The 25,616-nt window shown below is 41.5% G+C and overlaps 1 protein-coding gene across 5 annotated transcripts in view; it reads right to left on the bottom strand.

Annotated features, from left to right (window-relative positions):
- The window catches only part of TBXAS1 (thromboxane A synthase 1), a 243,014-nt gene extending 217,617 nt beyond the window's left edge, over positions 1-25,397 (bottom strand). For 2 of the 5 annotated variants that reach the window (XM_071727781.1, XM_071727811.1), the window contains exons 1-3: positions 25,297-25,397; positions 24,585-24,753; positions 12,424-12,622 (exon numbers count right to left, since the gene is read on the bottom strand). In XM_071727781.1, the coding sequence (XP_071583882.1) occupies positions 12,424-12,521 (98 nt within the window). In that variant the 5' untranslated portion in view covers positions 12,522-12,622; positions 24,585-24,753; positions 25,297-25,397. Of the gene's footprint in view, positions 1-12,423; positions 12,623-15,244; positions 15,471-24,584; positions 24,754-25,296 lie in introns of those variants that run through there. The other 3 variants (XM_071727805.1, XM_071727797.1, XM_071727789.1) reach the window with 3 other exon arrangements.
- Between the last annotated feature and the right edge of the window lie 219 nt (positions 25,398-25,616).

Genomic DNA, 25,616 nt, shown 5'->3' with positions numbered 1-25,616 from the left:
AAAGCTACCCACGTGTGTCAAGGGACTATCCCAGCACTGTTCTAAATTATTTTAACAGCTTATTTTAAATTGGAAAATGTGGGGTTTGAAAAACCATTGTCAATTAATTATGATTCCACAAACTCCTACCAACTCTCTTGTGTTTTGTAACCATTTGCTCACAGCCTAAAAGACAAAGCCTCCAACTTGCTCAGAGAAAGCTCTTGAAACTGTCCAGCTTTTGAAAACACTGACTGATCTTTAAATTAACACGTTGATAATGATTTTGGCCACCAGCTATTTACAAATGAAATGCAATTTGCAAACAAAAAAAAAAACCCATAGATGGATCAGCTGCATCCTTGGGGATCAACAGTCATCAGAGCTGAAATGTCCCTTAGTGCACTGTATCTCTACAAACTACTTGGAATGGGAATGAAAATCCACCATATTCAATTGAAAATCATAGATGTCTGAATACATGCAATAATTCCTTCCGAGCTGAGCAATATATTTTTCAGTGCAAAGGTCTTCGCCAAGCAAGGAAAAGACAAAAGAGCTATTATAATGATTATAATGATCTCAAAACCTTGAGAAAGGACACTTTTTGCCCCAGGTAGTGATACTGTGGTATATTTACCAGCTACAGAGCTAACCAAAACAACAAAAAGGTTGGTGGGTGGGTGGCCAGATAGATGGGCACACATAGGTGCACACAATTTCTACCACGTAAGAGCAATTTCCCCTATATCATCACAATCCTGCAAACAGCACCAATTTTCTTTTATTTACATAACCAGTGTGAACAACTTCAGAGAAGGATTTATGGTGCAGATAGGGTTTCTGTGTGGGTTGCTCTTTTACTCCATCCATATTATGTTTAACAATGTTTTCCAGTCAGAAAAATGTCCATGTGAAAGTTGAAAGGTGAGAGAATTATTTCTAACTGTTCTCCGGTAAGAAATAATAAAACCAAAGAAAACAAAACCCAAACAAAAAACACAAACAACTCTGCTTTATCACTGATCTAAGCAATGCAAGCCACATTCAGCCTATGAATTTAAAGGGCTTGCACTAGTAAATATGCTTAGAGCAGTTATTTAAGAGTTCAGAATTTCTTGGATAATGAATGAGGCAAGTTGTCCACATAAACTTTACCACAATGTTTTTTAATTTTACAGTAAGCTCTATAACTTAACACAAAATAATGTCACCCAGAAAAACAACCAGCCATTGCCACCAACAACTGGGACATCTAAAGCTCTGTTTCAGCACTTACCTTTCATTTCCTTAAAGCTCTGAGTTTGACCTCCATAGACGGTAGAAGCCTAAATGTTCAGACATAAGCAAATCACTTTGGGAAATATATTCTTACACACCAGTTTTACAAAACTGATTTGTATGCAGTTGGAAGTCGGTGAAATTTCCACTGATCTTTTCTTGCTGGTCCCTAACTTTACCAGGGCAATTGCACAAAGCGAATGTAATTGAGTTCTCAAGTGAGTATTTTAATGATACAGTGAATCAAGGCTTAGGGCAAGAAGCCTGTGATCAAAACCATCCCAGCCACATCACCCAAAACGCTGGTCAGCTCTGTTAACTTGAGTTTGTTAATATGGAAGAGTGAACTTTGAACTAGATCAGGTACAGCCTGTCTTCTCCCAGTAGCATAGCAGGTATGGAATACATTACTTGCACTCCAATTAATTAAATCAGAATTGTCTCATGTGCCCATCCTAGTCCAGATCAGATCTGCCTGGAGAACAATCCTCTGCTGATGAGCGTCAGCCCACAGCCTGAGTGCCACAAGGACAGATGCTGGAGTAGGGGGGAGAGACCACAGTTTTTTAAAACCACAGAACAACATATCAGCCACAGAATGAAGATATACAAGGCAAACCCAAGGTGGTGTCATAAAATACATTCAGGGTCAATAGCTAATGTCCCTGTTATAAAAGTTCTATTGGTTTTACCCAAGGTTATTTCCTTAGCTGCCAGAAGTCATCTGGCTAGAGATGGGCTAAGGGAGTTGCTTTTGGGACACAGTGTGATGTATCCAAGAATCAGTTATGTTCAGATGCTTTTTTAGAAGCTGTTCAAGTCACTTGCTAAAAATCAATATATATAAATATAAACTTATATGTATGTTTATTCTTATACATGTGTATGTATTTGTTTACACATACATGTATATATACAGGATATTTACATAAAAGCTCTCTGGACCTTTTTTGATGAGAAACCACAATATTTTCCTTCAGTTCTAAACCATGCTTTATCAAGATGACCAGAAGTAGTGTTGCCAAATTTTACAGCCTTCCTGCCTCTCTGCTAGCTCCAAGTTCCTCTGTATCTCAGAGGCTACTGACTATTTATGGCAAAAAGACAGTCCATTAACCCAGCAATGCTCAAACTTTTATCACCTTTCCCTGCCCCTGCAAGGATAAATACTACTCCCCCAGGCCTCAGTTTAGGAACATCTGGATAGCTACTCTCCTCCCATACAGAGGCACAGCTCAGGAGGGGGAGATGTGCAGAAGGATGCTGCTGGGATAAGAGACACCTCCAGCTACACCTCTGCCAAGGGCTGACCTGCAACTGCTTCCAAGCACTGTGCACTTTCTCTACCAGCTTCTCATCCAGTACCCTCTGCTCTTTACTGTATGTGATCCATCTCCTCCCATGGGGCTGCTGGGCCTTAGCCCTCCTCCATCCACAGCTTTTGGCCTCTCAACAGCTTACCACACAAAAAAAAAAACACCAACAAAAAACAAAACAAAACAAAACCAAAACCAAAAACAAAAACAAAACCAGAAAAATATGAGATGCCTTCAAACAAGGGCTTCCAACAGGAGGTGTCATTTCTCATTGACTTCTACTGGACTCTTTCCTGCAACAGGTTTGAGCCTGGCTCCAAAGCCACTGCAGCACTGGAGAGGAACTCCTCAGCAACATAGGGACACACAGAAGCACAGACAGGGTAGCAAATTCTAAACCAGCATTTTGGCTGTACTGTTATACCCTCCCATGTTTATTATGGGCCCAGTCTCACTCAGATCATTTCTGCCCCTCATCCTCCCATGGCAACAGTCCAAACCCATTCAGAGTAAAGACCCAGAAGCTGTGACTGCAGAGGTCCCCCAGTATATTCTCTTGCATTGCTAAGCTATATGCTATTAAACCAAACATCTCATCTCTCTTTGTAATCCTGTTATTAAAGCATTGTAAAAGAAAAAAATGTGTTATGTTTTGGGTTTGTTTTTTTTTTTTTAAGATGGAGCTGCCACTGTCTGGAGGAAACCTGTGTTTTGCACACACAGAAAGGCATACAAGTATTTCATATGGTGCATTGCTAGCTGCACAGAATAGAAAGCAGCTGGAGGAAAATGGCTATAGAGAAATGGTTCTCCTGGGCATCATCTGTTGATTTGTTTTGTTTATAGAAGGAATGAGATTTTTATCTCTGCTCAAAATATAAAATGGCACTGAGCTCAGATCTTGGTTATGCTCTCACTCTGGAACATAAATAAAAAGGTGGGGGGAGAAGAAAGAAAAGGCTTTACTGCATAAAATCCCTAGAAATGTCAAAAATTAAACAAAAAAATGCCCATCAGCAACATAATCAAGGTTTGAAAGAGGAACTGAGTCACCAGCTCTCAGGGAAACAAGGGTCTCTTTTACATGCTTGTTAACATCTTGCTTCTTCCAAAGCTGAGAATGCAGGTTAGGGACAAACTACTTAAATCCCAGTCTCAAATCCCAGGCTTAGTCCTGGCAGGATGAAGATCCTTACACTGTAAATACACCAGGCCTTATGAGATGCACGGCCTGCAAAGGCACAGATCCTTACAGTCCTTCCACCATCTTGTGTCCACAGCTGATACTCCAAGCTCACACTGCAGCCTTGCTCTGGGGAGGCTCCTCACTCCTCTGTGTCTGATACCCAAGATCTGATGGTCTCTTTCATTTAACAACAGGGCTCTCTGTTCTAGGAGAACATCAGATGACTGGTTTTGCACTCAAGTTGACAGCACTTCCATTTGTAATCAGCAGAAGTCGTATCTCAGAAAAGGAAATTAATTGTGAAACCACTAATTCATTAACTAATGCTAATAACGTTAACTTTCTGAAGCTTAAAAACGTAACTACTGTGGATGGTATCCAAACTGTGACAAATTACCTGAAGTCTGAAATTTTCTAGTAGACTAACAAAATTTAAAATACTATTCTTCTGAGATCTGAAAGATTCAAGGTCTGTTGCCATAGATAGGAATAGTTATCACAAAACTGAGCATCCTTTATCTTCATACCACCTATTCTTAGCTCTTAAGAGGAGATGAGACAGCAAACATATCTAGAAGTGAAGGCTGCTGAACATCACTACAGAACAGAGCTGCTTCATTACATACAGAGTGGATCTGAAGTCTTTCCTGAATCTCCAAGGGGTCTCAGCTCTTCTTAAAACTGTGTTCTCTCACTCAGCCAGAGCTCTGACCTGACCAGCTACTGAGGAAATACTTGGGCAGCCCAGAGTCCATGCTGGCCACAATACACCATAACTTTCAGAGACATGAAACAATCCAGAATATCAGTGCTATACTCACTGAAATTTATCCTAAAATAAACATAAAACATACAGTATAAACATAGTCTTCCTGCCATGAAGCTTATACTGAGGTCTCCCTTGAAGAAATTGCTGAACCTCAGACCATCATGAGTATTTCAGGTCTTAAAACAGGTTTGTTGAAGTCTTTGGAGAGCAAACAGATAGCTTTGGAAACAAGTTCTTGCAGTCCTGACCACCTCTCTCTGTGTCCCTCATGCTAGCATGCAACACACTGAAGATTCTTTAGCTGCTCCTTCCTCTCCCAGTGTGGCTGTATTTCATGTCTTTCCCACATTTCAAACCACGTGCTTTGATGACCTCTTCATCTTGTTATAGCTCTACTGAGAGGGTAGTTACATAAAAGCTCTTTGGAGCTTTTTGGATGAGAAACCACAAACATGCATGCACAGATTACATCAGATTTATTGCTACTGAGGAAGTTAAAAGAACACTTAAGGTTACAGGTTCAAAACTCTGCCAGTAGTTCTCATCCAAGAGCATTCATACAACAGGAGCTTGTGACCACACAGTTACCAGATACACACCTCCTCCAGCATCCTGTGTCTTCTAATCCTTTCCATACCCCTCAACTTCTAACAAGCATCACAAGGTTTCTAGTAGCCAAAAGTAACTATTATTTCTAAAGAAGTAGACCTCACTTTGTCACATCCAGCCACTGCCCCATGCCCTACTCCCAACATACATTTCAAATCAGTTTCTTTCCTCCAGCCTCAACATTGCCAAACGTGCTTGACCTCAATCTGTACTGACCCACTTCAAATTTATATAGAGTTATAGCCTTCTGTTCCCACTCAACTTCCCAGTCCTTTTCTAGCAGTTTCTGGAGAAGTTTCCAACTCCTTTCCTATCCAAGAAACAAACCAATGTAACACATTTGCCCTGTTCCTTAATAAATTTGACCAGCAACCTCACAGGTTCTGAAGAACTGTGAAAGAAGGGACTGGCCAGGGACGAAACTACCAGAGGAATAGATACAGAGAATCTATCACATGCCAGATGACCCCTGCACTAAAACTCCACTATCCTTATTGACCTGTACAGTCATTCCAGCCATACAAAATTTATGTAAAATAAACACACAGATTTGTCACCAGTGTAAGCAGTGACACATAAAGAAAGGGAATGGAAAGACAGGCACTGAACACAAATTTCTCAAGGTCCTCCACTATTCCTGTGAAAATGAACTAAATACATTTCCAGAGCCAAGCCAGAAAATACTTTGAGGTTTTTCTGCTGGATGTTTCTGAGCAGTTAGCACACACTGAGCTCATGGAACAATAAACTCTTTTTGATGGGGAAAAAAAAGTCAAAAACAAACCTAGGGAGATAACAGAAAAATCCATCTAAAGGTTTCGGGTATGTCAAGGAGAACTGATAAAAGACAATCTCTCAATAATATGTCAATATTGTATTTTAATATAGTTTTCAGACAGCTCCATTACATACTGTAGAAAATTCCCCACAAAAGAGCAAGGTATGGTAATCAAATGCACTACTTACCTGTGAGACAGAAATAAGGACAAAACACACAAAGCATTGTTATCAACCAAGCCTGATGCAAAGACAAAAAGGAGTGAAGAATAACTAGAGGCTGAGCCATATTTATCAGAACCAAGGTGCTATAATATCTTTTGAGGACATTACAGAAAATTTAACTCTAAAGCTGAAAAAAAATTTATGAAAAACTTACACTCTCAAAAAAAAAAACAACCCAAAAACCAAACAACCTTTGTTCACTTAAAAGCAGCATAATCGGGGCACTGAGTGGGCTTCATTCTGGATGACCAAATCTACCTTTTCTTTCAGAGAAAGAAAGTCTTTAGTCATTTGTGGTGTGGCACTTTTCCAAATTATAATTCAGTATCTTACTCTGCTCTTTCTCAGGCTCACCTAGAGATGCTTGATTTAGATCAAAGAGAAGGCCACTTATTGCACAGCTGTGGGATCAAATTATGTTTGACACTTTAGTGGGAATTCCAGATTTGCTTGATGTAAAGCTGCGTGACAAAGACAATTTGGAATCTGTTGGGTTTTTTCTGTCATCAACAGCAATTTGCTGGTATTTTCTGTTATCCTACTAGCTTTCATAAGCCACTTGGATGGGAAACAGAATGACATCCACTGGCATAATGGTGATTTTAGGGGGAAAAAACCAAACGGGGTCAATAGAATATTAAAAACAAAACAAAACATCCCTGCTCTCTGGCTCTGTAAACCTGATGGAGGGTTCAGTGCAAACCGAGCAGCTACAAGGTAGTTAACAGGGCAAAACTCAATAGGGACCATAACATGAGTGCCTAGCTCCAAGGTCCAGTGGGCACCCAGAAGGCAGAACCCCACGGCAGAGCAGAACCACCAGACCCTGAGCACTCACTGTCTGGGAGCTTCTGCCAGCAGAGGAAACAATCATGGTTTAACATCCAAGGATTAGGACGTCTCTCTGAACCTTTCAATGCCTCTCTGAACCTGACATGAGGGCCAAGCTGTACAGCTCAGCACTGGTGAGGCCACACCTCAAATACTGTGTTCAGTTTTGGGCCCTCCACTAGAAGAAGGTCATGGAGATGCTGGAGCTTGTCCAGAGAAGGGCAAAAAAAAGCTGGTGAAGGGTCTGGAACGCAAGACTTATGAGGAGTGTCTGGGGGAAATAGGGTTGTTTAGTCTGGAGAAAAGGAGGCTGAGGGGAGTCCCTATAGGTCTCTACAACTACCTGAAAGGAGGTGGTAGCAAGGTGGGCACTGGTCTCTTCTCCCAGATAACAAGTGATAGAGCAAGAGGAAATGTCCTCAGGTTGCACCATAGGAGGCTTAGATATTATGAAAAATTTCTTTACTCAAAAGGTTGTCAGGCACTGGAGCAGGCTGCCCAGGGAAGTAGTGGAGTCACCATCCCTGGAGGTATTTCAAAGCTGTGTAGATGTGGCACTTAGGGACATGGTTTAGGGGTAGACTTGGCAGCACTTGATTATTGGTTGGACCTGATGACTTTAAAGGTCTTTTCCAACCTAAATAATTCCATGATTGTATCATCTCTATGGATGTATGTTGGTGCACTGTACCCAAGCCTGTTTCCAGCCACAGGGGTTCTTGCAGCCCCTTCCCTTTGATGGCAGCAGTGATAACTGGAAGGTTGGGCCTACCCACACAGTTGGTACTCCTTTTCTGAAAGGATCCAAGTTTTGTACTGTGTGATACTGGATGTGTCTGGGAGCCTTATATGGATGCCTTGGGGAGAACAACCCTATACGTGCACCCAAACCATAAGCCTAGAGTTCTAGAAATGAAACACTACCAAACAAAATTTTAGAATTTGTAAATACTGATCTTTTTGAGAAGCAAAAAATGGTGCAAGATCTAGCTTTAGGTGACACCTAGTTGGAAAAAAAAAAAATTGAAAAAAAAAAAAAACAACCAAACAAAATACCTGAGATCTACTTGATCTTCGTTTTGCCTAACTCAAGCCCAAATAGCAAAGTTCTGCAAAATCAGAATGAAGTTTTTATGTGGAGACAAATTATCTCTCAGCTTTATTTTTGCTGAGAGTCCTTTCCAAAACCACACATGTAAAGAAATGCCGAACAAGCAATAGTATCCAAGATTAACTTCAGATGTGGTCTGATACTGTTATGGTATCAACTGATGAACTCTAACACATGCTGTACCCCATGTCTAAGTATTCCCTGCATTTGTATTCCCATGCAAATGTCTAGTTTAGTTTTCATTCTTTTTGATCAGAGGCTTCAAATTCTTTGGCACATTTGGATTGACTTGTTATGCAACGGGTGGACAGCATCGAGATCCTTTGGAACCCATATGTGTCTGTATGTCCCTCCATATGTGTCTGTAACACAAGTGATCATAATATTATTTCTTGGTAAAAATAGCATCTTTCTGAATGATTTAGCTTTATAGAAACAGAAAAGAACACCAGTAGGATATGTTTTTCTATTCCTGAAAGCATGCAATTAGACCTGTATCTTACAAACATAAACAAACACCTCCCATCCAACCTCCATGTTTCTAAAAAAACCCAGGTTTGTTTAGACAAGGGGTTGATAATCCAGTTTGAACACAGGTATCTGAATGCTGTGACAGCTTCTTCATAATGCTAAGCTTATGGTACATTAAACTTTAAAGCAAGATAAACTCCTGCTTTCATTTTATCAAACATTTTCCCAGACAGCAAAAAGAAAGACACAAAGCAATGTTTGCAGCTACAACCAAGCACAGTATACCCAACTCAGTGTATGTTTGAAATGAAAATGAACAATAGCTTGCATAGATACACTACTGTTTTTCAGTAGAGAATATCACTGGGATTTGTGAACGTTAACCTCATTCATCCCTTGAGTGTTTGTTTTTATTTCAGGCCTGAAAAAAATGAGATTCACAGAGATTAAGCAAATAGAGAAAGCAGTCCTTGGAACAGAGAAAGTGCTCTTTAACAAAACTATTCTAATAATCAGTTTGGCTGGTAGAAATCACAGTAGGTCAGAGGGACACAGACAGGAGATTTTTTAGGAGTGCTCAGAGCTGAGCCACTGGTATTAGTGAGCTTTATGACTTAGCCATCTTATGCCTTACTGTTGTCAAAATAGCAGCATTTTCACTGTCCATCCCAATAGTAATGAGGAAGCAACAGCCTCCAAAGAATCCATGATGAGGTCTGTGGGAAGAGATTTTGACCTACTGAGAGAAAGCAGTAAGGATGGTGAGGGAAGCAGACAGCTAAGTTCTTCAGGAATGAAGGACAGCAAGCAGGCTTGAGCACATAGAATCATAGAATAGTTTGTGTTGGTAGAGACCTTTAAAGGTCATTTAGTCCAATGTCCCCAGCAATGAGCTTTAATATCAGTTAATTTAATAGAACTTAAGGTCATGTGGAGGATAAATAAACACCGAGAGATTATACTGGCTGAATTTTCCACTGACTCAAAATTGACACAATACACTACAAGCATCACCTTCCTATTACATGAGTGTCAATGTATGAGAAATCAGAAGTGTGCTATTAGAGGATTTGTTATAAAGTTATTGATGATCATCATTGTACCATAAATAATAGTCTAAATCATCCAAGTTTCCTCTTAAGATCTGCATCTTCTCTAGAAGTTTGTTTTTATGCAGCTACAGCCCCTCCTCCTTTTCTCAGTCAACCCTTGCTTCTCTGCCTGCTTCATGTGACCTCACCTTACCCAAAAATGTGAAGACATTGGTCTTATCACAGCTTCACAAGATACCACCCGCCAGCTGAACTGTGATAAATCACAGCTGGTCTTACAATACACATTCTAACTGAGGCTGAGCTGACAGGCAGCACCTCAAGGCTGTAGTTTAAAATCAGAGTAGCCCCACCCACAAAAATCATGCTCAGGAAAATAGCTCAGTAACACTATACTTGCTATCCCCATGTTATGTTTCTAGTTAGATCTACCAACCCTCTTCTTTACCTGCAAATGCCTTCTGTTTAGCCTGTAAGCCCTTTACAACCATCAAGGTGGACAACCTTGCCTGTTGTTTGCAATACACAACAGCAATTCTTTTTCCTCCTCCCCCTCCTGACTGCCCCTCTGGAAAGATACAGCACTGGCAGAGATAGCTAGAAAAAGAATTCAGAAGTGATTAAAAAATGAGAATAAGACTTAGAATGAAAACATCAAAGGAATTTGAAGAGCTATTACTTTATAATTATTCCGGCATACATGACACTTGTGTTTTCTGACTTCTAGAAGAGCCAGACAATAGGGTATGCAACAAGAGCATAATAAAAACATTCTCTAGAATTAGGGACCTGCATTTCTATTAGCAGCCCTTTACATGGTCTTTAAACAATTCCTCAAACCCAAGGTTTCAGCCATGAAGGAAGGAAGCTGTGAGCATGCATTGGTTTTGACTCATTCACCTGAAAAACTTTATAGATTGACAGGTTTGAACAACAACCACCACCCTTGCAGATAAGCACCAAATCATTAACCTTGTAGGTTCAGTCACTGCATTTTATTGAAATAAATGGATCTGAATAGCACAGCCAGCAGGCAAACCTACCAGCAGCCCACAGATATGTTCCAGAACATTTTATTCTGAGTTTAAGAAACACCAGCTTCCCATCAGAAGAGTCACTATAGGCACCCATATTTAATAAGCTACTTAAAATCAACCTGTGTCTGTAGATCAACAAGATTGGTTAGTAATAACCATTGGCAGCTAAGAGTATAAAACACTTTCCCATATAAAATTCCAGCTTCCTTTACTTGATGCCTTCACTGAACTTGCCTTCAGCTAGGAAAGGAGAAACAATGAGTGGATTATCTCTACTGTAAGACAATTTCCCACCTCACTCCCAAATTAGGCTTTTTGAAACTTATATAGTAAGTAGTCAATCCAGCAGCTGGTTGTCCACAGCCAAGAGCCTCATTTAACTTTGACTTCAGCCTGCAATTTGAGGTAGGTTTGTTTATGGCAAGACCACAGTCTGCACTAAACTGCCATGTTCAGTTCAAGGAGAGGAACAGCCTTCTTTAAACTGAAACAGAAAATGAGGCTCTAGGGAAGTATGCATCATAATGTACCCTACATTTACTTACATGGAGCAGCTCTGTGTCTTCAGAGACCTCAGCACCTCTTGACATGCACTACAAGGAAGCACCAGGCCCTTTCAGCTGTCTCATAAGCAGCCAGATTTCACTAGACAATCTCTTGCACTTCTGAACTGTGAATGAGCCTTTGCCCTTCCCCTCTTCTTCTTAAGTTTACTGAGATCCACAGCTAAACAGCATGGTTTTACTGAAACATTTAGTGTTGCAATTCTTTTCCCCATTAAAATACAAAGGGAGAAGGAGCTGGACCTTTGTGATGATTTGGGCAGATCTTTTAAAGAAAGCAGTCTACTTGAGATGGCAACACATGTCAAATACTAGCTCGACAAAAAAAGAGCCTTTTTTAGTCTCTCTAGATCCTCCTTTGACATGCAAGGAAGTTGAACAAAGCTCAACAGGGTCAAAGAATGAAGAAATAGATACAGAAATTATCCATAATTTAGTCTATTATAATTGTGCTAAATTTGTGGTGCCATCACCAATTCTCTTCTAGATTAGCTTCAGGTTTTCATCAGAGGTTCTTTTTCTACCATTGTCCCTGAAACTTTCTTGAGCACATGGAAAAAACATGGGTTGACTGGAAAGCAGTATTTGAAAAGGTATTAAAGTAAAAGCAATTAGAAAAGCACTCCCAGTTCAGCTAATTCAATTTCTGAAATAAATTATCTGGACAGGGAGGGGTTTTTCCTTATTTTAGCACAGTTCACTGTAATGCCTACTGTGCTTACCATTAGGGCTGCTATTATTCTGATTTGTGTCCACTACTCAGTATGGAAAGAACAAGAGAGGAAAATAAAGCAGCAGTGAAAGTGTCTGTTAACTTAAGCCAAGAATCCAGGCAAGGAGCAAGAGTGCAGCATAGTACAGAGAAGCAGTACAACAAGACCCTGTAACAAGTATTCTGTTTCTTTCTGGACAGCAGCAATGTTCCTGCCACCTACAGACACCAACAATAAAAGCTCCTGATTTTTAAGACAATTTTTCTTAGTGGTTTGCTGGGAAAGCCCTTAAGAGAAAATATTGCAAGCAGAGAATTTTCTAAGAAGCATAATGAGTTTTGTAAGCATTTATTTCAGTCTCTCCACCCAAACCAACCCCTTCACATCCCTTCTAGCCAATTCTCTTCCAGTTTCACCTTAAGAATAAAAGATTCTATAGATGTTGAGGGAGGTTCATCAGGCTTTCTGTCTAATTTGCAGTCCATCTCATCCTTATCACTTACCAATACAGCAGGGCCAGGAAGACCACCAGCAAAGCCACGGTGATGGTTGTACTATTCATTTCTATGGAGGTAAATGCCAGGAGATTTACAGGCTCCATTTTCCTCCACCAAAGCTCCAGGCTTGAGTGATGTGAATATATGTGCAGGGGAAAGTTTCCTCAAGAGCTGATAAAGCCTTCCACAGCTATATGAGTGACATCTGCAACAAAACAGGAACCAAGAGAGTATAAACACATCAAGTCAAGCACAAACTGCAAACTTTCCCTGCTCTCATCGACTGCACACTCTGAGAAAGAATTTGAAGGTTCCCTGTATGGCAGGATGTAGCAATTTCCCCCCTTTCTGCTGTTGTTGACTGTCATGCCAGTAAATATTTACATAGTCACTGCTTGAGACATCAGTTCTGTTGGATAGGTTCTTAGGCATCAAGCATGGGGAAAGAGGGAAAAGTGTGGGAAAAAAAAATGTGGGGGAAGAGAGCCTGACCATGAAACAGATCATGGAAGAAGAATATTAAGACCCTTCAGGGGTACCCTGACATACAGACAGTGGCATTCTTTGAAGTAACCAAAATACAGCATTTCTGCAACATAGAACTTTGCTAGCACTTAAATCTCCAAACTGCTTATAGCTTAAAAGAACAGAACCAAGTAATCTTCAAGTTATCACAACTAAAAGGAAGAAGTAGGGGGAAATTCTTCTGTATGACTACTAGAACACACACACATATATATATAAAGACAAACTAATGAGCAGGAAGAAACAACAGTAGAAAAAAGGTCCATAACTCAGTACGTGCCACACTGGTCACCCCACACAGACAGAAGTGCCTGGCCATATCATCTCAGGCCCATGAGTACCACAGCAAGTTTTCCTGGTTCAGTGCAGTGCCCTCTTGGAGGTACCACTAGCCAGACTCTCTGGAGGTACTTTGGCTACACTGTGTTTCTAGCATCAGGGTTAACATCAGTATGGACACATCTGCTAAGTCCACATTGTGCCACAATCAAGCTGTCACACTCCCCTGAACAACCTGCACGTGAACAGCTAAGTTTGAGTGCAGCTGAGGAAACAGTTTGTCCATAGTATAGGAATTCCTCGGTTTTCTTCCATATTTTCCCACCTGCAAACCTCAATCACATTTCAAGCATCTGACCCAGTCCGATTTAAAAAGTCAACCCCAAAGGAAACCTCGAACCATTTATATGAGAGAAGACCACAAACATATTACACACAAAGTTACCAGATGCCATTATTAAAAAAAATAATCTTCAGGATTACAGCAGCAGCAGCTTGCAAACAAACACTCTTGCCTATGACAAAATTCCCCAAACTATATGGTACTGTTTGTTATTCAAGAAACTAGAAATACTAATAATGCACTGCAGCCTTCCCACTCTTCCTAAACAACCCATTTGAAAGTTAAGGAAGTCAAAGCAACACAAAAAGTTAGGTTTCTGAATTATACAAGAACCTCGAGAAACAGAAAATCTGCAACATCTGATTCCCATAACACACCAGATGAAGGGTGGCTTCTTCTCTTACAACCCCAAGATAATAGCTTCGATTTAATGTGCCAGGCTTCTTCAATATCACTATATTACATTTCCTGTTCTTATCAGAGAAGTTAATAATATAGGTATCAAAAAAGTAAAGTCACTAACACAATGGAGTTTAATTTTAAGATGCTTTGGCTCTACTTTAACTGAATCACTGCTATTTTAGTTCTCTGCGCTTCACAACTGTGTTAATTCCCTTCCAGCCTCAGATCCTTGCAGAATAAATAAAAGGTGTTAACCAGCCCATCAGCTCCACAGAATAGCACACTAGTTCACAGAAAACCTTGCTTATTTTATTAACAATGCTATTGCTATTCTGGGTCAATAACAGCTCCTCCAGTTTGCTGCAGCTGCTGCTGCTGCCGAGCTCTCCAAAGAACAACTGCACAACTGCAACAAGATTCAAGACCAGTGACACGAGGAACTAATCAGTGGGCACAAGCCAATCCCAACCAGCAACTGCTCTTGTGGCACTTTTAAGAGGAAAAAAAAATATTTTAAAAATCTCCATATGCTTTAAAGTCTCTTTAAAAAAAAAAAACTAAACCAATCACCACAAGTGCAGAAGGTAAGAAATAATATTCCAGTTTCACTGGGCTTTAAATTATTTGGTTTTTTAAATTAAAAGACATATTTCTCTCCACCTAGAGGACTAATGCCCTCTTTTTATTATAAAGTCAATGGCAAAACTACTATCAGCAAACACTGAGTCAAGCACAGACCTCACTTATTTTTTTTTAAGAATCACAGGAACTTTTTCCCAGTCACACTGGGAGGTAGGTGGGATGAATAGTTTTAAACACACGTATTACAAAAGAAAATAGGCTCTCTCATCAGCATCCAATTTGGAAGAGAACACATAATCAAGCTCCCAAAACCAACAGCCATCATTTTCCTTTGTTGATGTTGGGGTTTTCTTTGGTTTGTTTTTTTAAGTCTTTGCACCTGTTTCTTGATGAAGGGTTTTAACTCGGCACCTCCAAGAAGGTGGCACACAACATCAAACCTAAAACCCACCTGGAGCATTCCTCATGACAGACCCCCCCACACACACACACAACTATCATCCCAGAGTTAAGGATTTCAGCTTCATGAAGAGTCACAAAAATCCACAAACAGTTTTGCAGGGTAGGGGGAAAGGAGCCAGGGATGCAGACAGCAATTAAACCCAGCTATTTATCAGCCCTGCATCTCTCTTTACAAGTCCTTTATATGAGATAAAACCATCCTAACTGATAATAACACATATATTTTTTACCAACCTCCCAGTTCTTTTTGTGAAGCCACGCTGGTCAGGCTGATTATGGTAATGGTATCAAAGAACTATGGAGAAAGATAAGAAGTCCTCACCAACCACATGCTGGAGGAAGCCAGAGACAAGCAGAAGTGGGAAAGAGCCTTTTTCTGTCAGACTGCTATGAGTCAGCAGCACAATCTACATTTGCCTCCGCAAGGCTTCACTCAAGGTTGCATCTACCAAGGCTCACAGCTCCTTCACACGGTGCCATCCGAGCTCGTCTCCCCTATGGCAAGTGAAATCCACAGATCACCACCTTGTTCAACACAAATTTCAGCAACAAAAAAAAAAAAAAAAAAAAAAAAACCCCAAAAAAAAAAAAATCAACCCAAATATGCTCAACACACATACTCAAGACACCCATCTCCTCCTTCCTTTCCCAGCACTACTGGAACTGCAGCCTTGGAGTTCCCCAACAACTGGCAGACCTACATGACAGCAGCAGTTCAGTCCTATGCAGATAGAGCTTCAGCTTGCACAGACATTCACAGCAGTAAATATTAAAAAAGAGAAGTAAATTGTAGCATGCAAAGTGTGAGAAGTCGAAGTGTTCCTCCACTGAAAAAAGCTGGCACCCAGACAATGCAGATTTTTTCAAGAAGCCTTCATGCCTTAAAGCCCTGTCTGCTAGGACTCCAGGAATATTTTCTGTAAATACTCTTCCAAAAACAATGCATTTCAAATTAAAGATGAATACAAGTGGAGCAGTGAGCCTCAGCAATGCTTGACACACACAAGTATCATTCAGACATAAAATATAGAGCTTATTAAAAAGCAGGATTATACAACTTCTCAGTAGACCTAAATCATGTTAAGGATTTTGACCTGTCTTCAAAGCATATCAAATGGAAAATGTAGTCTCATGTATTTCAGCAGCTAGTAACTAGCCAGCTAGGCTAACCACAAACTCCTGATAATGACCAAATTTTACTCTTCTCTTGCTATTCTACCTCATATGTTTTAGGTCTATAATAATCTAATTAAGGCTGAGTAACTCCAGTTTTATGATAGACTAAGGAAATCTAGAAAGATGTTAAGTTTTAATTTCATAGCAGTTCTTCTTTATAGAAATTTGTAGCATGGTCTTCAAATCAAGGAAATTCTGTTTCATAGACAGCTTAGCCACACAGTACTGCAAATGAAATACCACAGAACAGCTTAAAAAACCTTGAGATTAATCAAAGACTAATTTATGTGTATGTTTTAACAAAGCCCATGGACAAAACTGACGATGATATTAATTTATCTTAAAGACAAAAACCTTTCCACAGCCAAAATGAATTCTTAACATCATTAAGGCACACCAATCAAAAAGATCAAAGGCACATTTCACAGTGTTTTTTTAATATTTAAAACAACCTTAACAGCCAAAGTACTGAGAGTCTTAATGCAGCAGAATAGAGAGATTTACAGAGACAACCTGACTACATTATTATTATCCCTGTTCAAGGATTGACCAAACAGCTTAATCAGATGATTTTGTACTCCTGCATTATAAACTATGACAAACTATTCAGCAGACAGACCACAGAGACATTGGAATCCTCTTACAAGGGTCTTGCCGTGCTTCCAAAATGGATGGAGGCACCAGAAGGCTCATGAAAGATTCTTGAACTACCTTGAACAAACTCACTCCAATGAACTAGGTCTCAAAAGGCAAACACAGTAACTGTGAAACCACACTAAGGAAGCTGCTTTCATGACAGTCCCTACTGAGAAACAGAAAGACACACTTTTATACTTAAATTGGTTCCCCTAAGTCAGAACCTGGTTATATTAGCCTAAATGTTTCTCAGGCACCCCAGCTTAACATTCTAGGAAAGCTAAAATATTATGCAAATTTGTCCTTTAGTAAGAAATTTAATCTTAGCTGACAAAAAAGTTATGGCACTTTAAAATCAGTCAATATTACAGGGGCTAAAAAACTCATTATGCTAACTAAATGTACTGCCTCTGTACTAAGTCCCCTCTAAAGCAACAAGCTGTGAGATATCCTAGTTATTTCAAAGAAGTCCACTTAGAAATAGCACAGATTTTGTGGTCAAAAGGAATGACAGTTTCTTCCTCTTGCTGTGAGAGCTTGGAATGAGTTTCTAAAATAAAGTTACCTTTGCTAATACTGACACTAAGATCCTGCAGCCCCAGTGAAATTCCAGAGAAAGCAGAAACTAATGTAACATCTGCTGCCTACAGCTATGGATTTCTAAGCTAATTGACTTTATTCAATAATTGGTAACTTGTTTATATTTCTATGGCTTGCTTCAGAAACTTTGATTGATTCAAGCAATCCTATAATGTCATTGCCCTATAAACTTGACTGGAGATAAGTAAGGATTTATGTTCATGGATCAATAGCTCCACATTGACAGCAAAAGCCTAAGAACCCTCCCTAGACTAGTCCTGTAGTTGAAGAGAGCAGTATAAGTGTTTGCCTTTGTAACAGTATCATGGTAAGAAACAGTAAGCTATAACTACTTCTCTGAAGTTCAATTTTTAGACACCATGAAAAATACGTAACCTCCTTTGTTTGATTGAAAAGCTACTCTAGATAGCAAACATAAGGCTTGAATTCTCCAAATAGCATTTCAGTGATGGACGACAGCTCAAAGGAACTATTAAAAACTTAACAGAAGCCCCAAATTCTCTAAATGGTTTATTAATTAATTCTTTAAACTGTGTCTATCAACCCCTTTCACTCATTAGCTCATGGGCTTGACACCGGAACATATAAAGCCCAGTCCCTTTCAGCACTTTACAAAGTGCAAAGAAAGATGCAAAACCCTGGTTTTCCCCAATTAATGGACATATTTTGAGAGCTCAATGCACTATCTCTAGCTACTGTATTCCCTACCTTATCTCTCCAGTTTGCAGTTCAATACTTTTACTGTGGAATCCTTTCAAAATGATACAAAGAGATTTCTTTAGAGAAAGATTAGCTGCAGCCTTCTTAAAAGCAGGGCAGTCACCTCAGAGACAATTAGCCACAGTGATTGGCATTGCACAGAGCAGTACAATGGCTCCTGGATTGCCAGCTGGAGAAACCCTGGCCACTGCATCCTTCAAGTTGCCCTAGCAGGAGAAGGAGAGTCGAAGAACAAATAGAAAGGACAAAAGGGAGAATAGCAGCCAAGAAGAGGTAGATCTGACTGTCCTGTCAAGGGAATACAGCTGTGGCCACCCGCTCTGTGTTCTGCTCGTGAAAAGGACAAGCCAAAAGCTGGATGAATGTGCTGCTCAGTAACTCTTTCAAAAGCACCAGATTGATGATACGAACCATCAGCAGGCTGGAGAAGGACTGTCAGTGCCAGAATGGGGGCGGGGATGAAAACTGAGGACAACTTACACATAGACCAGCTCTCATGAAGGGGTCGAGACCTATCAGGCTGACCACAGGAGGCAGATAACAGGGTCCATTGGCACAGCAAGGGGTGAGTAGGGTCTGGGGGCCACCCAGAGGGTCAGCAACAGAAGTCTCAGACTCACATGTTCAATGGGGCTTCTGGGACCATAGGCAAAGTTTGTGGAGGGGGGAGGGTGGAATTCTCAGATGAGGACAATCAGGACAATTAAGATCTATCAGTGCTGTCTTGGGTTAGTGCAGTGATGCTTTGGAAGTAGCGGGGGCCTGTGAGTGGCTCCTGTGAGGAGCTGCTGGAAGTTCCCCAGGTCCCAATCCCTGCTCCGCCTCTACCCAAGGCCAAACAGATTTGGATGTGCCTCTGCGAGTAACATATTCAAGAAATGAAACTGCAAAAAAGAAAAATAAATAAATATAAATAAATAAAGGACACCTGTTAAGCATAAGAGAGGAAGTGGTGAGAGAGTAATGCCAGAGAAAATGCACCAAGGTCAGTAAAGGAGGCACCAAGGTCAGTAAAGGAGGCACCAAGGTCAGTAAAGGAGGCACCAAGGCCAGGTGGAACAGACCCTGAAGGACCCTGGTGGGGTAAATGTGGATTTGTAGCCCCTGAAGTGTCACAGGCGGGCAGACGTGAGGAAGCAGCCTGGGCAGGATCATGGATCTGCAGCCATGGAGGACCTCATGTCAGGAGAGGTGACTGCTCCCGCAGCAGCCATGACTCTGTGTGCAGCCCGGGCCGGAGAGGGACTGCACCTGGGGGAGGGACTCATGTCCCAGGGGTTCCTGAAGGACTCTCCTGGGAGAGGGACCCTGCGTTGGAGCAGGGGAAGGATGTGAGGAGTCCTCCCCCTGAGGAGGAAGGAGCGGCAGAAGCAGCGTGTGGGGAACTGACCCTGAACCCCCCCTGCCCCTCCCCTGTGCCCTGAGGGGGAGGCAGCAGGGAAGGGATCTGGGACCGGGGAGAAGGGAAGGGTGTGGGGAGAAAGCTATTAAGATATGGCCATGTTTTCACTTTCTCCTTGTAGATTAAATTAGTCATTTCTTCCCAAGTTGAACCTGTCTGGTTCTGCCTGTTACCATAATTGGGGAATGCAAACATCCCTGTCCTTGTCTTGATTAATGAGCCTTAAGGTGGATTTTCTCCTCCCTGTCCTATGGTGGGGGTGGAGGGTGAGGGAGCAGAGGTCCGGTTTGTCTCAGCTGGGCCTAAACCATGACAGGTGCCCTCAAGGTCCTGACAGGCTCCCTACAAAGGTGGGGAAAAGGTGAAAAGATAACGACAGACACATGGGAGTAGGGTATTTTAAAGAGTGAATTCACTAATACAACACATTTATCAACACCCTGTCAAAACTCAAAATGACCAAAAAAAGAGGAAGACACTGAAAGCCTCCAAAATCCCTCAAACCTCAGAAGAGGTAAAGAAGCATTCTTCACCTGAGGGCCACCACTCTTCTTTCAAATAACATATGCTTCCACATATAGCTCCACTGATGTGAACGAAGACCGTCCCTGTGGGTTATGGCCCTCAGGCTGACAAGAATTGGGTCCCATCTAGGAACTGTTGGTAGTATCAGCTCTGTCTTTATGTTTAATCTCTAATTGTCTTAAATCAGAGGGATTGGATGCAATTATCCCTCTGAGATGAATAAAATAGCAGAAAGAAAGAATGTGCAATGGATTAGACGGTACAAACATGCCAAAACCAGGACAGCCATTGCAACCTCTCAGCACAGAAGAGGCAGTAAACTGGCACAAAGGAAAAATAAAGGTCCCAATCAAGTAAGTGAAACTAATACAATTGTCACAGGAATGCTTTTTGTACTTCAGAAAGCCCAGAAGCTATTAGGCTACATCAGCATGCAAAAAGAAAATATGACTGCAAAGAGAGCCAACCTGGCAGCTTGAGGTAATCATTGTGGACCAAGCCCAGTTCTTCAGCAATTCTTCAGTGGCATCCACAAAACCTTTCTTTTAGGCTGCAGAAATACCCCTGTATGGGACATGGGAATTTCTCTTGGAGATGACCAGGTGCAGGGTTTGGTAATACTGCTTTGATTCCTGTAGGCAGGCAGGGAGAGATTAGGGCCCTGTTGCCTCTCTTACCTTTGAAAATGTTCCCCCATAGTAAATATTGCAAAACTACCATAACTGCAGTGTGAACCATCATGCCAGATATGTTCAGACGGAAATAAGAACACAAAATTTATGGGGCACCCACCGGAACACACAGAGCTGTGGTCACACTCTGGGGCAAATGCAAGGACAAGGAAAAGCCTTATCTTCACTCTTGCCCCTATCCGAGAAACACTGACTGCGCAAATTTATGAATCACATGATGAGTAATTGTTGGTAGATCATACCAAATATTCCCAAAGGCCCTCTTATCCATATGAAAGGAAGCATAGATAAGTAACATGCAAATTGCAGCCCCTTATATGCTGCAGAAAAGCTCATGTAATATATGGATGGCTTTACTCTAGTTCAGTATTTCGTGCTCTCCCATTCATCACTTTTTCACTGCAGTTCTTTCTGCTAACCCCTTAATACACTTAATTCACTAAAACAGAAATTCCTTCAGCCCTCTCATTCTCAGCAGACACGTAGCACAGATCTGTATGACTCGTGAGGTGGCAGGCAAAAAGTGTAAGAAGAAAAAATTGCACAATCACAAAACCAGCATTTCCAAATCTTGAGTTCCTACTGCAAGTCTTTGCTTAGTTCAGTTTTTGGTAAAGCACTGGTTCTTGGTGCAATTGTGACAAATAGAGGTTTTACTGGGAACAAAGATAGTCAAGACCTCAAAGAAAGGAAAAAAAAATTTCCAAAGCTATGAAACTTAAAGGATAAGGGCAAAAATACTAATTCAACTATTTTAATTATTCAATTAAGAAAATGTACAGTTTTTTTCCTGCAGTCTCATGAATCTAAGAGTAAATTTGTGATTTCTGAATGCTTGAGTTTAGCGATACTTGCAAAAGGGTGTGAGCCCAATAAAATGATGGGTTAGACATAGAAGGTGAGGTTAAGTGGAAGACTGAATTACATGACAGCAAGAACTTAGTCTCCACAAGATTTCAGCCCTGCTGACACTCATGTGAAGTTGCTCTCTCAGCCTGAAGCACAGATTAGATCCAAGCTTCAGGTTCACAGTGAGTCCAGCTCCCTACCTCCTTCCCTTATGCTGCCTTCTACCAAATGTCAGATAAGTACAACCTTAGACTGTGGCTGGGATAGTGCAGGGATGAAATTGTTTCTTCCAGTCACCTTTACCTTGATTTCTCTTGGCCAAGTCTGTAAAGCAGTCAGGCATCAAGTGAGGTGCTGCGAGGGGCCTTTGCAGATGTCCACAAGTGTTTTAACAGTACAGCAAGGAATGGTATTATTTTTTTGTAAGTCTGGTGCATGTAGACACATTCTGTCCCTGTGAGATGGTCTCAGCTCCCTGGATGGAGAGCACTATCTCCAAGGGTAAAATATTGTTTTTCTCTTAATATATGTAACTCCAATTAACCTTATTGGAGCATTGTGGGTACACTGAGAAGATTACACTCCTTAATGTGCAGTTACAGCTGTATTGTAAATGCAACATTACACACTTTCTATTATGGTTCAAGACTGCTGTGCTCTTCAAGACTGTTATAAACCTCAGAAAACAGGTTTATAATGGAAACACTGAAACATTCGACTCTAAAAGCCCTGGAAGAGAGGAAATATAGCTATAAATTCAGCTTCTGTTTTCCAGCATATACATCAGCAAGGTATGAATAATATGTACTTCTACACTCACAACAGACAGATGTACACATTGCTCAGGGTAACCTTTGCTGTGAAAATGGAGGACTGAAAGAGTTCAAAATGGAAAGAGCAAGCTTTTGTCTTGTCTTTTACAGAGTTACTGCAACTGCAGTAGTGACATAGAAACAGCAATTGAAATTTAGTAGCTTGCACACCGGGGTTGGATTCTGAATGCAATTTTTTAAAAGTTGTGTTATCTTTCTACAGTCAGTAAGAAAAAGACACAAGCCCCCAAGCCCCTTCATCCTCCTATAAAAAAAAAAAAAAAAAAAAAAAAAAAAAAAAAAAAAAGCTATGTGTATGCTGTTCAAATGACATTGCAAATCACATTGTTATCCTTTGCAAAAATGTCTATTGTCTATACATTCCCCGTATATTCTCTTCTATATATAATCTAGTGTCTAGATTTTTAACACTACCAAGGAGCAAAATTTGGACTAGTAATTAGTGGACATAAAAACATAAAAAAGACCCCAGTCTGTTTGCCAGAGAAAGATGGGCAGGCAACTATACTCCCATTAAGGCTGTGGTATTTAAGAATTTCTTTGGGTATTCATAGCAATAGCAGGGGTGGGTCAATATAATCCCATTAGCCACATCACCCTGTTTAACTTCTGATATCTATGAGGAAGGGAAACCAAACCTGATGCAATCACTTTTTGGGAGGTACTCTGAGGCTGGGTAAACAGGAAAATCCATGCCTGTTTTAGACATTACAGCCTGATGGGAAAGGTGGAGTAGGGAGGTCCACATTTTGCTGGCACAGCCTGCACCTCCAGGAGGGAGGGGATGGAGGCAACCCCAGCTCCTGCTGCCCACACAAGCCTCAGTGCAACAGGAGGTCCCACAACCACCATCTTCTTCCTCAGGAACCTGCACTGCCCCAGGGTTTCAGTGGCATCCCCAGCCATGCCACTGCTTTGGAGATGGAGCTGCCAATCCTGCAGTGGCTCTCATCCCCTGGGCTAAGTTGGTGTTGCTGATGTCAGCATACAGGGAAAGACCCAAAACTCAGCAAGGATGCATGTACCTGTGGTCCTCATTTTTTTATATTTTAAATAGTAATGCTAACATTTATGAAAGTTTCTTAAAAGTGTAAGGAATGCTTTCAGATTCAGATGCCACTATAAATTATTTTCTATTATATATATGTTAACAGTGTCACTAGTACTGTAAACAGGGAAAGCATCAAACACAACAGAAACCTATGAGTTGTATGAAAACCTATGAGTTGTATGAACATCCCCATTACAGCTGCTGGATTTTGTAAGGTAAAGGATTATTTGGCAGAAATTTTAGTACTTCTTACCAAATCCTCAAACATTAGCTCTAGCATTCTCATTTTGCATATCCCCTCCTTGTAGGTAAATACTTGAGGGTACCATGTTTAACATTCCTGCATGCTTGATTCAGAAGGACACCTCCTTGAGTAGCTCTCTACTCATCTGGTAGCTTTCTACTAGCCCTGGTGCCCTCAGTGCATAAACCCAACATGCCTAAAAACTGTACCTCTTTGTGGCCCCGAGGTGCCAAGTGTCCAAGCAGGAGTTGCCTCATTGTCCAGACCTGTTCAGCATTCCCCATAATCTTCTCAGATTAATGGCAAAGCTACTTTATTACCATTAAAAGGGCAACGCAGTTCCATCAGTACTGAGAACTGCCTTTCACATCTTCTGTTGAGTGATACCTTGACTAGGACTGACTCTTGTCTTTGCTTTCACCTTTTGCATTTAAATAGGGTCTTGCATCATTAACCTTAACTAAAAACTCTCACACTGCTCCTCCATTCTTCATTGTGCCCACTGCTTGCTTTCTCACCCCAGAAGCTGTAGCTGAGAATGACTGTCACTGACCTTAAGGAGTGCATTCAGCAAATGTGGCATTTAGCATAATTAGTAAATTACTTGCTGAAAAAAAGACCATTAGGGTATTACTGTGTCATTGCACCCAGCACCTGTGCATCAGAGATCACCATCTGATGTATGTTGAGCCCTGGAAGGCCAGCAGAGCATCCTTGTGCAAAGTATTTCCCAAAATTCTCCGGGAAATTTACACTCAGAGGTAAGGACAAACTACAAGGCTGGAATACTTTCCCAGGCACCTACTTGCCAGAGGATCACAGCCAAAATGTTCAGAAGTGTCTTACCTGACCCATGAAGCACACAAAGCTGTTTCTCCTCCCTTTGCTGTCCTGAAAACGGCTCTGTTTTATTAAGCATGAGGATGATACTGAAGCATTTCCAAGGATTTTCACTGTAGGGATCTTCACACCCTGAGACTTTCCCTTGCTTCCAGTTCAGTGAACAGCAGAAGCACTGGAACAAGGAAATATACACAGGCAAAGGCTGTTGCCTTATACAAAAAGCCACTTATGCAAAGTGTGTATTTGGCTATTTCTCTCTATTAGGACCTAGAAAGTCAACATAAAAAGAAGAAAAAAAAAAAAAGAAAAAAGAAAGCAAGCTTCAGTTCATCAAGAAGCTGGATGTTATAAGACCATTATTCACTAGAGGAAGATTTTCAGTCCCTAGAGGGAGTGAGATTCCCTCCCCCACTTTCTTCTAAGATGCAATGATTACTTATTCCCGCTAACCTTTACACAGTGGAGCCAACAGCCACACTTCTCACCACCGCTGCAAGGGGACAAGGACATCCCGACACCGCCGCTCCCACGCTGCAAAATGTTCCTCCAACCCACCCCAAGCCCAGACGCCTCGCCCAGCGCTGTGCCAGGGGAACGACCTGGCGAAACCCCCCAGCCAAAAAAGCACGGGGCGAGGAGAACCAGAGAGGGGCAAGAGGATTTCCCAGCTCACATCCTCCGCCAGCTCCACAGCAAACACCAGCCAGATCCTTACCTTTAAATTCTTCCCGTGCCTCCTCCAGCGGTTCCTGGCCGAGCTGCCAGCAGGCAGCCGCACTGCAACACCCCGAGGGGAGCGGTGGCGAGCGGAGTCATCGCCACCGCCCACGAAACAGACAGGTGCTTGGAAAGCTGCCCTCGGCCCGGCAGCCAGGCAGGGGGCGAGGGACTACAACTCCCAGAAGGCCCCGCGCTTCCCTGCCCCTCTGCCCCCCCGGCTGCCCCTCGCCGCGCACACTGGGGGTTGTAGTTCCCCTGGGGCAGCACCACCCGCCCCCCTCCGCTCCCGCCGACATGCCCTTTGCCTGGAAGGGA

Source organism: Heliangelus exortis, chromosome 1, assembly GCF_036169615.1.
Source record: "Heliangelus exortis chromosome 1, bHelExo1.hap1, whole genome shotgun sequence".
NCBI classification, from domain to species: domain Eukaryota; kingdom Metazoa; phylum Chordata; class Aves; order Apodiformes; family Trochilidae; genus Heliangelus; species Heliangelus exortis.
The sequence above is the reverse complement of the archived record's forward strand: the minus strand, read 5'-3'. Positions and strand labels throughout refer to the sequence as shown.